This window comes from Cucurbita pepo, chromosome 4, assembly GCF_057944985.1.
Source record: "Cucurbita pepo subsp. pepo isolate OVF chromosome 4, ASM5794498v1, whole genome shotgun sequence".
NCBI lineage: Eukaryota > Viridiplantae > Streptophyta > Magnoliopsida > Cucurbitales > Cucurbitaceae > Cucurbita > Cucurbita pepo.
In genome coordinates, this window is record NC_141801.1 from 8,960,847 (window position 1) to 8,975,352 (window position 14,506).

General features: G+C 35.4%; 2 protein-coding genes and 2 non-coding genes across 4 annotated transcripts; 3 read left to right on the plus strand and 1 right to left on the minus strand.

Moving 5' to 3' along the window:
• Window positions 1–1,077: 1,077 nt before the first annotated feature.
• LOC111784063 (inositol diphosphatase DSP3) lies at window positions 1,078–3,454 on the plus strand. The gene is made up of 5 exons (XM_023664887.2): window positions 1,078–1,417; window positions 1,831–1,924; window positions 2,015–2,072; window positions 2,182–2,225; window positions 2,976–3,454. The coding sequence occupies exons 1-5, from the start codon at window positions 1,269–1,271 to the stop codon at window positions 3,231–3,233; spliced, it is 603 nt and encodes a 200-aa protein (XP_023520655.2). The 5' UTR covers window positions 1,078–1,268; the 3' UTR covers window positions 3,234–3,454.
• A 1,580-nt stretch (window positions 3,455–5,034) lies between these two features.
• On the plus strand, window positions 5,035–5,246 carry LOC111784089 (small nucleolar RNA U3). Its single transcript, XR_002813481.2, has one exon. It is a non-coding gene; the product is annotated as a small nucleolar RNA U3 (small nucleolar RNA).
• Window positions 5,247–7,011: 1,765 nt separating this feature from the next.
• On the plus strand, window positions 7,012–7,744 carry LOC111784065 (protein METHYLENE BLUE SENSITIVITY 1). Its single transcript, XR_015420553.1, has one exon. It is a non-coding gene; the product is annotated as a protein METHYLENE BLUE SENSITIVITY 1 (transcript).
• Window positions 7,745–10,380: 2,636 nt separating this feature from the next.
• LOC111784087 (putative WRKY transcription factor 2) lies at window positions 10,381–14,294 on the minus strand. The gene is made up of 5 exons (XM_087123470.1): window positions 14,002–14,294; window positions 13,513–13,671; window positions 11,689–12,482; window positions 11,443–11,601; window positions 10,381–11,373 (listed from the first exon to the last, which is right to left on the minus strand). Exons 1-5 carry the CDS (start codon window positions 14,248–14,250, stop codon window positions 10,806–10,808), a joined length of 1,929 nt encoding a protein of 642 aa, XP_086979596.1. The 5' UTR covers window positions 14,251–14,294; the 3' UTR covers window positions 10,381–10,805.
• Between the last annotated feature and the right edge of the window lie 212 nt (window positions 14,295–14,506).

Genomic DNA, 14,506 nt, shown 5'->3' on the forward strand with positions numbered 1-14,506 from the left:
CAGCACGCCCTTTGGATTTGGACTCTTCATTAAAAATAATAATGGATTCATTTATTAATAAAAAATAATAAAATATTTAAATTTAATTGAATAATTATTTTATTTTATTTTATTTTATTTTTTCAACACCATTAATATTTAAAAATTTTCATTTAGTATTTTTGAAATAAAGTATCGAAAAAGAAATTACTTATACTTCTGATTTTCCTCGATTAATCTTTTTTAATTATTAAAAAAAAAAAGCTTTAATTTTTAAAAATGTAAAAATAAATAAATACATTATCAAACTAAATCTTAAAATAAAAGAAAATTAATATAAATACAAATTTTTTAATTCAATTTTGATTAAGATATCTACTTTTTGCAAAATAAATAAATAAATTTAATTAATCATTCGCATAAATTAAAAAAAAAATAATGCATTTTGGTCCAAATTTTAAATCCAAATTAATGGAATATAAAAATAAAAAAATAAAATAGTTAGAAAAGTCCACAACTTGGTCCAATGAAATCGTTTTTTTTTATTTATTTCATAATTTTTAATAAATAATAAAAGAGAGAAAAAAACGACATAAATTCCATTATCCCTTTCACTTTTTTGACTGATTCTCCACTCTTTCCGGCTTCAATTTTATTATTTTAAAAATCTTTTTATAAAAAAAAAATTAAAATTTAATTACCTCCTCTCTTAAAAATAAAATCAATCGTATTATTATTTAAATAAAATAAAATATTTCATTCTAATTTTCACTCCTTATTTTTCTTTTTATTTTTTTAAAATTAGACAGCTGAGATCATATCTAGATGAGAACAAGATAATATAATAATATTAAAAAAAATATATGTATATATATATTTAGATGACAAAAAAAAAAAGAAAAACAGAAAAAAAATCGCCAAAAATAGAAATTCCAAAAATAGAGATTTGAACTTTCAAAAATTAAAATTCAATTATCCAAAAAAAAATAAATAAATAAAAATCAAGAATCAAATCGCATGGAAACGACGCCGTATCTTCCTCCCCTTCCTCCCTCTCTCTCTAAAAGCCAAGAACGCCTCCGTTTCCCTTTCCACTTCCTCATAGGACTCTCTCTCTCTCTCTCTCTCTAAACCTGCGTTTGAATGCATGAGATTTTTTCTATATATATATATCAGATTTTTCCGTTCTCACTGGTAGCTAAGTTTTCCAAGATTTTTCCTGTTTCTCTCCTTCTTCTCCGATTCTCTGCAATTTTTTCTGTTCTTCAATCAATTTCCTGTTCACCATAATGAGGCTTGAAGTGGAAGAAAACGATGTCGATGATGTTCTTCTTCCTCCTTCCAACTTCTCCATGGTTGAGGATGGCATTTTCCGATCCGGTTTCCCTCAGCCGGCTAATTTCCCCTTCCTCAAGAATCTCAACCTTCGCTCCATCATGTTCGTATCACTAATCCTTTCATTCGGTTCTTTTTCGTTCTCTTGATTTTGCGATTCTCACTTTTGTTGTTCTTATGCATATTCCTGTTTTTTTTTTTTTTTTTTTCTGTTTCTGGTTTGTTTTGTTATGTTGTCATTGCTATATGATGTTCTGGATTATTGTTTTCTTTTTTTCCCCCATTTGGTTTTGTTGTGAGGTTGAATTTGTTTATACGCGATTTTCGTTGGTTAATTAAAGATTTGAGATGAATTTGAAGAGATTTGTGTTGAGTTTGTTGGTTTCTGATGAAGATTGGGGGATTGGTTTCTTTGAATAGAATGAGATGAATTTTTTGGTTCTTTGATTGAAACAAGAGACAGATTATTGTGTTCTCTCTCGATTGAATCTGATTCCGATTGCCTTCTTGAATCAGCTATCTGTGTCCAGAACCCTATCCAGAGGAGAATTTGGAGTTTCTTAGAGCCAATAACATCAAGCTTTTTCAATTCAAAATCGAAGGAAAAAAGGTACTTACTGTGTTGTTGTTCTACTAATGGCTTGATTGAGTTGCATATGAATTTGCTGGCTATAATCAGTAGTAATATCTTGGATTGCAGGAGCCTTTCATTTCAATGCCCAAGGATGCTATTCTGGATGCCCTAAAAATCCTAATTGGTATTGTGGATTTTGGTTTCTGTTTATCTTCTTGTTCTTGTTTATCATCGTCTTTACAGAGTCTTAGAACATTTTTTAATTTGTTTGCTATTATATCTTTTGTTTTCAGATGTTAGGAATCATCCCATTTTGATCCACTGCAAGCGTGGAAAGGTATTATCCTGATCCTATCCATCCTATTTATGATATTGAATTCTACCTATATCCTAAACTTGTAGATCGTTAGGTCGGGTTTGATAATGTCATGTTCTTGGCTATGTTTCTGAGGCTTAAGCATATAGAAACATCAATAACTATCAAATTTTGAAAACATAGAACCAAGGTAAACTTGTGAATCGCAAAGTCCTGTTTGATAATGGCATGTTCTTGGCTATTTTTTTGGGGCTTAAGCATATAGAAACCTCTCTAACTATCGAATTTTGAAAACAAAGAACTAGGTAAAATCGTGAATCATAAGATCTGTTCTTGACTATGTTTTTGAGACTTGAGGCTTAAGCATATAGAAACTTCTCTTAACTATCAAATCTTGAAAACAAAGAACTAGGTAAAATCGTGAATCATAAGGTCTTGTTTGATAACGACATGTTCTTGGCTATGTTTTATGGGGCTTAAGCATATAGAAACTTCCCTAACTATCGAATTTTGACATGTTCTTGGTTGTGTTTCGGAGGCTTAAACATATCGAAACTTCACTAACTATCAAACTTTGAAAACAAAGAACATGATTTTGAACTACTCTGCATACATACTTCCATGAAAATAGAAACCCGAGAACAAAAACATTACCAAACGAGCTTCAACGGGTAACCTTCTGGGTAGAGACAGTTTCATTGACACAGTCACATAGAAAGGAGGTTGTTTTCAAAATCTCATAAACCCTTTGTGTTATCCTCCCCATTGCAGCATCGAACAGGCTCGCTGGTCGGTTGCCTGAGAAAGTTTCAGAACTGGTGCTTGACATCAGTGTTCGAGGAGTACCAGCGATTCGCAGGCATGAAGTCAAGGACGACCGACCTACAATTCATCGAGACGTTCGACATCAGTTTGCTAAGGCAATGTGTTTACAGCATCATATACCAGTACCAAGGTTACAGCCAAAGCAAGAGGAGGCTGGTCTATCGAGAAGAAAATTTGCAGAAACCCCAACCAACATCAGTTTAGAGAGGAAAAAAACATCAACCTTCTTCCTTATTGCACATAATATCAAGTTCTTGTCAAAACATAAAGTCTATATTTTTAGGGTCCCCATTGATGCTCAGTTCATATATTTTTTTCTTTTTTCTTTTTTCTTTTTTTTTTTCCCTTATTTCTTCATTAATATAATAGAAAAAAGAAAAAGAAAAAAATAATAAATATGTGGGATAGTATATGCTGTTTTTTTATTTGTTGGTTTTTTTTAATGTATAGTTCTGTTATTATTTGTTGAGAATTTAGATATTGACTTATTATAATTACTTGATGTGAATTCTTTTTTATTATTATTGTTTAATGTTGAATATTATTCTTAATATTAAGATTAGAGCACATAAAATATTATTCCGTTTTTACTACTATGATATTTTATAATAATAATAAATGTAACTTTAGATGCTATTATCGTTGTTGGTAGACCCTATCTAAGGGCAAGGTGCTCGTTATGATATCACTTGGTGGTGCCCTTTCCTTTGGGCCCCTTTGAATTAGTGTGCCTTCATTGGGGATAGTAATGCACTCGACCTTCATGGAATAACGTGATCTACAAAATAAGGAATATAGACGAGATTTTTGTTCATTCTTGTTTGAATTAGGTTAAGAAAGAGACCGAACCAAATTGGAACCAAATTGAACCTTGATTCTGCGAAATTGGGGCACATGGAGCAATATCCTCTCCTCTTTTTGCTTGGTAGTCGGGTTTCTTATTTACTCACTTTCAACAATATCTATGATTGAAATGACTCTTGGTTTTGACTGCCGGTGGGTTCTCTGATACTATTTGGCCCAGCGGTGGGTTCTCTGATACTATTTGGCCCACCGCTAGGCGATGTTTTCTTTGACCTTTTCTTTTTGGGCTCTCTTAAGATTTTTAAAATGTGCTAGTGAAAAGCATCTCACAATCCATTTGAGTAATCTTTACCAGATGATTTGAAAAAAAAAAAATTATCCTAAAAAGACATATATGAATGGTTTCTTGAGGCTAATGTGAGATCCCATGTCGGTTTGAGAGAGGAAACCTCCATCTAACAAACATGTTTTAAAACTGTGAGATTGATGATGATACGTAATGGGCCAAAGTGTTCTCTTTACCGCCATAAAGAAACTCTTTTTGATTCCGTTCCTTCAAGCTTCGAGAAGAACCCACTCGATATTCACTTTTGTTAATCATCCCTTAAGGTAGAAAGAATGAAAGGATTAAATAATTTTTTGGATTTGATTACCATTCATGCTATGTATTCATCTTTATTCGTTGGAATTCGTACGTATGTTATTTGATTATTTCGAGTCTATATTGGTAAGCTATGCATTAGTATGATGTTTGCTCAACACACTTAACATAGGAAGAGTTGGAAGATTTTGCTCGGGTTCTAAACTCTCTATTTTAATTATTTGTCTAATAAAACTCTAAACCTTCGATTTTGAATTTAGTAGATCTGTAATTTAAATATATATATATATAAATAATACAGTTTGACACAAAATTAAAATAATAAAAAGTAAATTGATCAAAAAGAAAAAATTGATAAGTTTTATTTTAAATTATGATTTCATATTAACTAAAATATTGGAAAATAAATTTGAGTGATGATGACACTAATTTTTGGAAAAAAGAAAGAGAAATATTTTTTGATAAATGATAAATAATATAGATATATTAAAGCCAGCCGCCAGATTATTTTTAAACCTAAAACAAAGTGGTCATGTACCACATCGAGAATTGTCAGCTAAGATTAATAATATATAAAGGTAGAGAGGAAGCTGAAGGGGCACGACCTTACTTGAACAGGATCTGTTCTATAGGTTGTACAACTGTGTCCTTGAGTTCTAAGGAGACAAGAACCAAAGTCTGGTGGATGAACCACTGCCCTGCGGCTAGAGCGTGATTAATGGCTTAATGGGCTTCGGTCCTGCGGCTGTAGAGGATCGTTCTTGGCCGACTCTGTGTTCGGCTGGGATGGTCGCATGGCGGTCTGACAGACTTAAATTTTTTTTTTTTTTTTTTGTGGCTTTCATGGTGTTTTGTGAGTTTGTTGAATGGGGTTTGGATTTCTGCTACTATAGTGTGAGAAGATGAGAAAGATGAGAGTTGTTCCTCTGTTTTTTTTGGTTTATGTTCGTAAGGTGTTCGATGAAATGTCTCTTAAGGAGTCTTGAAGTTTTTTCATTTGTTTTGTTTTGGGTGTTATTTTTCTGAATGTGTGTTGGCATTGATAGAATATACCCAAAAGATGGGAGGTTTGGAAGTAGATTCAACCATGCTTCTTCTCTGCTGTGTTGTTTGTTTCTGTTGTATTGTACTCTGGTCAGAGATTTGGGGTGGCCTATGATATCATTTGGTGTGAGTGTGTGGGTCGTTATTGTTAATTTGAGTATAATTTAATGGATAATGACACAATTTATCCTCTTAAATGTCGATACTTCAAGTCTTCATCGACATTGATATTCACCGGTGAAGATTTGAACCAATATGGTGCCGCATATCCTCTAGTCTCCTCTAATGCCAGTTTCAATGCACAATGCCTATCACATCATCTCACGTATTGTTTAATATCTCCTTCCCTGTCATGTGCATGTCTTTGGTCTTTCATTTTGATGTTCCTGCTCGTGCCTAGATTGAGAATGGGCACAATTCTCACTCTCCCCATTCTACTGTCCAAAACATACCGCTCGTTCCAAGTTCTTGGATTCGTTTGGATAGGAAAAGACCCAATTGACTGGATCGATGGAATCCAATTGGATCTGATCGTAGCTTCGAGTTCAAATGTTGTACTGTAACCAAGCGAAAAGGAAGAGGTTGCTCACCTCCTCCCTAAGAGGCTAAGATTACTTGCATATTGCAATGTATGATGTTCTATTTGAGTTCTGGTTTTAGATGGTTATTAAAGACGACTCAGGTCTTCAGTTCAATCACCCCTTCCTAACTTAATGGGTGTGCGAGCCCGCTGGGTAGACTCATACTCACACGTGTGGGTCATATGTAGAGAAGTACTACACGTACAATTTTACCCAAATGGAAAAATCGCCTAAAATCATGATATGTCATGATAAAAAGATAGGTCGCCACATTGAATGTGCTTGCATTCCCTTACCTCAATAATAGAGTCACTTAAAGTCACGTACTACTCTTAGATTTAAGGTAAAGGCAAGACACTCCAATACGGATGACAGCGACATCACATTACAAACCATAGAATCGATACTAGGATATCTGCATTTTTATTTTGCTTATCAGTCTTAGGTTAGTACAATACATTGTTTTTTTCCTAATTTTATTTTTAACATGTAAGTCCATAACATCGTTTATGAACTATTTAAAACAAAAGTTTCCATATAAAAAGATCACATCATGCATACGGTAACGACTTAAATAGTAGCAAAAAATAGGGTCGTTACAAAGCCCATGAAATATTTAACCTCTCGTAAAATTTGCTAATTAAGAAGATTAATATTTTACAAAATAATCACCTGCAATATAATAAAGAGGCTCGTCGACTGGTCGACTAGCCTGTTTTATTTTAATTCTAAATAAAATCAAATTTAGAACAAATATTCCAAAATAATAATAATAATAATAATAATAATAATAATAATAATAATAATAATAATAATAATAATAATAATGTTTAAATTAAACATGAATGAAAAATGTATAGACAAGCAAAAAATATAATAAATAAATAAATTAATTATAAAAATAAAAAAAAAAGAGAAAAATACAAAATTAGCCTCTATAAATAAAGCAAGCGCCATTGTTGGATTCACCGTAGCTAGGGTTTCTCTCCACCCAATCCAGTTTTTGTCAAAAATCCCCCCCTCCCAATTCGGAACGTGTTCTCTCTCGATCAAAAACAAAATTCCTTTAAGAACGATCGATTTCATTTGATTTTCCCAGAAAGAAAGCACAGCAACAATCAATCGACCATGACGGGGAAGGCTAAGCCGAAGAAGCACACCGCGAAAGAGATCGCCGCGAAGATCGACGCAGCCACCACCAATAGAGGCGGCGGAAAGGCCGGTCTCGCTGACCGGTCCGGCCAAGTTAAGGGCGGCCATGCCAAGTTCGAGTGTCCACACTGCAAGATTACGGCGCCTGATGTAAAGACTATGCAGATTCATCACGAGTCGAAGCACCCCAAAATCCCTTTTGAGGAGGACAAGGTTACGAATCTCCACGTTGATCGTGCTGCCGAGGCGTCTAAGGGCAAACCGGGTGTGAGAGGTAGTTTAAAGAAGTGATGAAATCCGAATTTCTGGGTGATCAAGGATGATGATAATGGTGGGTGGGCTCAATTCTATGGTATTGGGTGTTTCTGTTTTTGTTTTTTTTTTTTCCTTTTTCTTTATTATCTTGTTCTCTCTATGTTTTGTCTCTGGTGCTGATGGGAAGTGGACCTGTAAGGTGTTTGAGTAAAACATATGAGCTTCTTGCAATTATGCATATTACATAAAAGAAGACATGATCATGGTTGTTCTGTTAACGATGGAGGTGCTCCTATTCTTATTGCTCTGCTATCATGCTTAATTTAAGTGAATTTTTCGAGTGGCCTGGTGAGAAATAAACTTTAGAATTTTGTTTTTGGATTGTTGTGGGCTTAAGATGTTCATGACTTCAGAATATATTCTGTGATATCTGTTATTGTTTTGATATTTAGGAAGTAGATTACTGGGAACTGATTCATGGTTGACCCAACTATGAAGGGACGAAATCATAAATCCAAATGTGGTCGTCATGGCTTCCCTGATGTAAGTTAAATGTTTTAACATTCTATCATCTTTGTATGGTAGTTTGAATTGTGTTAGATGTTGAGAAAGCTGGGCTGTTTGGCATAAGTAAGATAGCTGAATTGAATCAGATGAATGACCGAGTTTCTTTGTTGTCAATTATCATGGTTTTTTTTCAACAAGTTTGTGCCTTGTTTCTTTGTTCCATGTCATGAGTGCCTTTGAGTTTCTATCCTCTACATAAGCTTTATATAATTGAGATGTTTCATAGCAATATATCAATATTTTTGTATACATTTACGTATTTGTGTTTTTGAGATCCCATATCGATTGGAGAGGGGAACGAAGCATTCCTTATAAGGATGTGGAAACCTCTCACTATCAGACTTATTTTAAACTTTTGAGGGGAATCCTGAAAGGGAAAGCTCAAGGAAAACAATATTTGCTAGTGGTAGCTTGGGTATTACAGAGCTAGAAACCAAGTGGTGTCAGCGAGAACACTGGGCTCCCTAGGGGGGTAGATTGTGAGATCCCATGTCGATTGGAGAGGGGACCGAAGCATTCCTTACAAGGGTGTGGAAACCTCTTTCTAGCAGACACGTTTTAGAACCTTGAGGGTAAGCCCGAAAGAAAAAGACGAAAGAAGAGAATATATGCTAGCAGTACACTATTCTTCTCAGTCGCCCATCTTACCTTTTGTTCACCTTGTACTTGGTCTCCAAGTAGCATCTGCACCACAATTCTCTGCTGGTAGATGCTGGTAGAAGCATTGGTCTTTTAGTGGCTAATTTCAATCATCCTGTTATCAAGCTTCGTGTAATTCTTTTGGATTGGAGTTTGATTCCTTTTATAGTGTTTGGTGACTTTTGTTTTTGTGGACTACATTCTATATTTCTGAATGGAAGCTTAGATTTTTATAAGAGAAACAATCCTCTTGGTATAAAGCAAATACCATATTCTAATGATGGAGCTTTATTATCAGGTTAGGTTTTTAAGATTGATTCTGCTCATCTATTGGGAGAAACCCTTCCAAATTTCTCAAACTTGGGTTGGGGGATGTTGATGTTCTGACATGTTGCTTTTGCTGTTTGGTTTTATGTTCTTGGTGCGAGTATATTATCGTTATACTGAAGACTTTTTAGGTTATTTAATATTTTTTATTCTCTGTCTTTACGGCCTGAACTACTTGTGACTCTTGCTCGTTGTTGCCTTAACTCGTGCCCGTTCCTTGTATTCTCGAGATCAAGCGAGCAAATGTTTATTTATTTATTATTTTAGTGTTGTTCGCTTTTCACAAATCTAGATAATTAGAATCTTCATATGACTAGTGATTAGAGTTATTGATACTCATACGGTGGCTGTCATTCTAGTTAATCATATTTGTTTTGAAGGAATAATTTATATGTTTTGTGTTAATCGTGTGTGGGCATCTAACTAGTGATGGTCGACTTCTTGGAATTTTAAGATAATAGTCTCCTACATTTGTCTCGAGGTTAGACCGCCATCAATTGAAGCCAACTTGAATTGAGAGAGTTGCTTTAATCAATGTTTTATGACATAATCTACGATAGGCGAAACTGGATCATATTAACACATTTTCCCCAACTATTTTCAACTTTTACATACATTCTTGCTCGTTCTCTTAATTATTGAACGTTTTAATATTAGTTACTACAATACTTTAAAATTGATCTTCACACATTCTTTGCATCACAATAATTGTTTCAATAATGGTTCCAAAAAGATCGGGTGAATTTTTTTTATTAAAACAATTAAAAAACCGAAACAAACACAATTTGGGAAGAGCGCTATGATGATATGTGTAGTTTATACACGGAACCCGTATGTACACATAATATGCATATCTTTTTCTAGTATACAAGAGACGTTTATACTACTTATTTAAGTTAATCTCATGTATTTCTCTTTGTTAATACGTTTCATTCTTAACCCTTTTTTTTTTTCACAATGAAATTCGAAGATTCGATCTAACAATTGTTTTGAATACGTGAGGATCATGATCTAACAATTGTTTTGAATACGTGAGGATCATGATCTAACAATTGTTTTGAATACGTGAGGATCATGATCTAACAATTGTTTTGAATACGTGAGGATCATGGTGTCGTGTAGTTAAAAAACACTAGCAATGAAGCTGATGAAGGGTAAACCAAACTTTTGTCCGAACTCAACTACTACTAACCACTTTATAAGGCCAAGCGTGGTTTAACCATATCTCTCTGGGTCAACTTCATTTTAATGACATTATATCCATAAACGTCCCACTTATGGTCATACCCACAAAACAAAAGGCTTTTATTGACACGCTATCTAAATTAAAGAACGTGTCTCACATATAAGAGTTCATAACACATTTAAATGAATATCAAAATAACGTATAATCATCTCATAACATTTTTATTATTTTCCTATAACGAAGTTACAACGAACGAACAAATATATGACGATCCAATCTTTTATTACATTTTTTCATCCCACAACTACATACATTAAGCCTAAGATTCATCTAAAACACTGGAAATGAAGAACTCAGGCCTTACTTCTTCTTCACCTGCAACAGTTCAGCTCAAGAAACTCAATAATGTTCTTCAGTTCATGAATCTAACCTGAAGTGGTAGCCACCAATATCGACCAAATTAGCCACCTGAGAACTGACTTCACGACCTCCCACCGACCATTCTTCTTCATAACCTTAATGGTCTATTCCCAAATAGCCATCTTTTAGCTGAAAGAATCCACAAATTGATCAGAAAAACAAGCTTTTATATGGATTTCTGAGCTTTAACAACGAAAAAGCTATGGAAATTTCCCCATAACTTGCTGATAAACAGAGGAAACAGAGGAAGAAGAAGATCCACTTGAAGTATCAGTCATTGCCTGAAAAGAAGCATAGATATTATCCTCCTCATGCTCCTGTTTTGGCGTGAGGAATCTCTCAGCCAAGAACACCTGAAAAGCCGAGAGATTTTGGCTCAATGGCAACGAAATGGGGAAGTCCAAAGCAGGGAAAGCCGTCTGCAATGGAGGGAACTTCAGCTGACAAAATGGCGGCGCTGTTCCAAACGACCGCTGATACTCATGGCTGCTGAATTCAGGTGTCGGATAAAACTGTGTGGAAAGATCTTGGATTTGTGTTTCTGACTTTCTTGTCGGCGCCGCCGCCGCCTGAGTAGCAGCAGCAGCAGCAGAGGAGGCTTGCGCGGTGCTGCTGCTGCTACTGCTGCTGCTGCTGCTGTTCCTCGCTGCTGGCACTAAATGATTGTGCTTTCCTTCGTACGTTGTTATTACACATTTCAAATCATGCGATGCTCTCTCGACATGTTTTCTTACTGAACACCCTGCACTTGTGCACTTGTAATAGCTCCTGAAGAACAAACCCATTTCATAAAATGCAGTAAAAACGATTTCTAGCTTGGATTTGAATGTTTTTTACCTTGGATTTGGGTTTCCTTTCACAACTTTTTGGCCATATTTCCTCCATCGATACCCATCTTCAAGTATGTCGAACTCTGTTTCGATTTGAACTACTACTCTCTGTTCACGAACAGAGCGCGAACCCAAGCTTGTCTCCATGGAAATCCCCTCTTTCCGCCTGCAACAATGATTAAACCTTGTAATTAATGAACAAAAACACGTTTTTAACAAACCCCATAATGTTTTTTTTTTTGTTGTTCTTTACCTTCTTTTCAGCTCAGGCTCTGCATCATCAGCTGAAATACTCCCCTGATTTGTTAGTTCATCATCATCGTTTCCACCGCCGCCGCTTCCTCCGCCGTCGTCATCATCATGGCTAGCAAGAGTGGAGGAAAGCTCGGGAGTTTCAATGGATTCAAACCCACCAACAGTTTTCCCATACAATGGCTCAGAAAGCTCTGTCACAGCTGAAACAGAGGATGTTCTTTCTAGCCCATCAACGCTCCAATCCTTCACCCCATAGTGACTGTTCCGCCATGGCAGTCCACCTTCAAGTTTGGCACGGCTACCACCGCCTTCGCCGGTGTCCGGAGCATCATCTTGAGCTAGCACTGATCCCAACAGAGCCCGGCGAGTGGGGTCCGGCTTAGAATGATTATGAGCGCCGGTATATATGATCTCTGTGATCTGACCGTCAAGCGATCGCTCCACCTTCTTCTTTACTATACAATTTGGATGCGTGCATTTGTAATAGCTTCTTGGATATTCGCTGCCCTTCACCTGTTTCTGCCCGTACTTTCTCCAGTTGTATCCATCTTCTGATGTTTTTAGCATTCCGACAGGAACATAAGACCCTTTGTGTTCTGTTTCTAACGGCGGCGGCGGCGCCGGCAGCTCAATGTCTTGATTATGAGTTACAGAGGAAAGACAGGTTTCCACATTGTTCTTATCAGTAGAGGATGAACCCAGTTCATATTGTTCTAATACAGAACAACCCTCTTTGGGAAAATCAGCTAGTAATTCATAATCCATCAGTGTTTGATGATCCGTTTCACCTTCCTGAACGATCAAAAGTTCGAATCATGAATCATTCTTGTTAGCTACTCGGGTATTTTTAATACTCAATATTTCTAAAAAAAAATTCAGACAAGGACGAGAACAAGAGCATCTTAGACGACTGACCTTGCATGAGATAAACCCGGGATTGATTTTGAGATAGATTTAAAGGTTTTTAATCATGGGTAAGTCGTGTTTTAAGAGGTAGGGTCGTTACTATACAGAGTTCTTGTAATTCTATTTGGGAAGTCAGTATGTTAATTTGGGTCAAACTATATCACACCGACCGTATCTTTCTCCTAAATAAGCAAAAGTTCGAGTCATAAATTATTAGTTAGTTACTGAGTATTTTTAATATTCAATAATTCTAAAAAAATAAAAAAATAAATAAAAATCAGACGAAGACAAGAAAAAGGACATCTTAGACGATGAGATAAACCTAGGATGGTCGTGTTTTAAAATTAGATTGTCGTGTTTTAAGAGTTTGAGTCATTACAATATAATTCTATTCAGGAAGTCACTACGTTAACTTAGGTTGAACTATATATATATATATTTTTTTTTTTTTTGAAACTAATCAAATTTTTTTTAGATAAATATTCGAAAAGGTTTTGGCTCGTATAAGATTTCTGTTTCGCTTTAATTTTTTTTAATATTATTATTCATTGAAATACTCAACTCGGGATTTGAATAAGTTCAATGCCTAATGATCCTAACAATCGTTAGCATCCCGATCATGTTATTTAGTTGTCTTGGTTGTTCCCACAAAAAATTTTCGGGATCATCCAACATAGAATTGTTCTAAACTAGCAACCGAAAAAGAAACTACGCTCTGTTAGTATAACTATCGTTTTCAAGGCAATTATTACCCTATTTGCATGTCCTCGAGATGTTTCTCATTTAGATAGTCTTATTTTATTCATGCATTACTCTCGTACTACTCGAGTGTCATATCTTACTCGAGAAGCAATGCCTTCTCGTTCACACATTCGACAAAATTATAGCTTATAAAAGAAATATTAGCATCAATTACCTGATTTCCAAGCCGGAGCTCCCCACGAGGCGTGAACCTGTAGTACGAATCCTCACTGCCATAGCTACTCCCATCTTCAAGCATGATAGGATTCAACAACGAATTCTCATCCTTTATGGAATGTATCGGAAAAGTGCCCGTTGTTGGAGATGGAATATCCTGACATAACATCCGATCCAATCCAATCAAATCTATTAGTTCACAAACCAACCGAATCCATTTCTTCGAAACCTTCTATCATTTACGTTAGCTCTTATTAACCCTAGCTAGTTCGAAGAATTCATCCTCCAAACATCAGCCCAATCTAGAACGAGATCAAATACCTCTACGGTTAAGATTTCCTCATAAAATTAAAACAACCCAACAAGAGATCCATACGATTTCAATAACAAAACATTCCCGATCAACTCATTCGTTCACCAGATCTGATCATTCCTCAAGATCAGATGTTCAAATCACAAGAAAACAAGAAGAAAGAAGAAATCTCACATGGGTATTGAGCAACATAATCGGCGAATCAAGCAACACGGTCGGGCTAAACCCGGAAGGAATTGTGAGGAAAGGAGATCGAACCATCGACGAACCTAACGGGCACCGAGCCATAGCGATATTGAACCCATTTCTCCCTCTCTTGGAAGCTCGTCTATCAGCCAAGCTGCCACCATTGACATCCACAAGAACATCATCATCACCAAATTTAGAGGCTCTGTGCTCGCCATAGACCTCCATGAACTGCATTCATTTCATGACACAGTAAAAACGGTAATTTAACATAATTTTACAGCTTCAGTCGCAGTAAAAATCATACCTTTCAACTGGAAGATAGAACAAATTTCAATGACATTCAAAGAAAATAAAACAGTAAAAAAGTAAAAAAGTAAAAAAAGTAAAAAAAGGTAAAAAAAATTGGTTCAAAATGGAAAAAGAAAAAACTACAAACAAACAAATAAATAAATTTGAAAGGAAGATAGAAATAAGCGTAAATTCTGTTAGG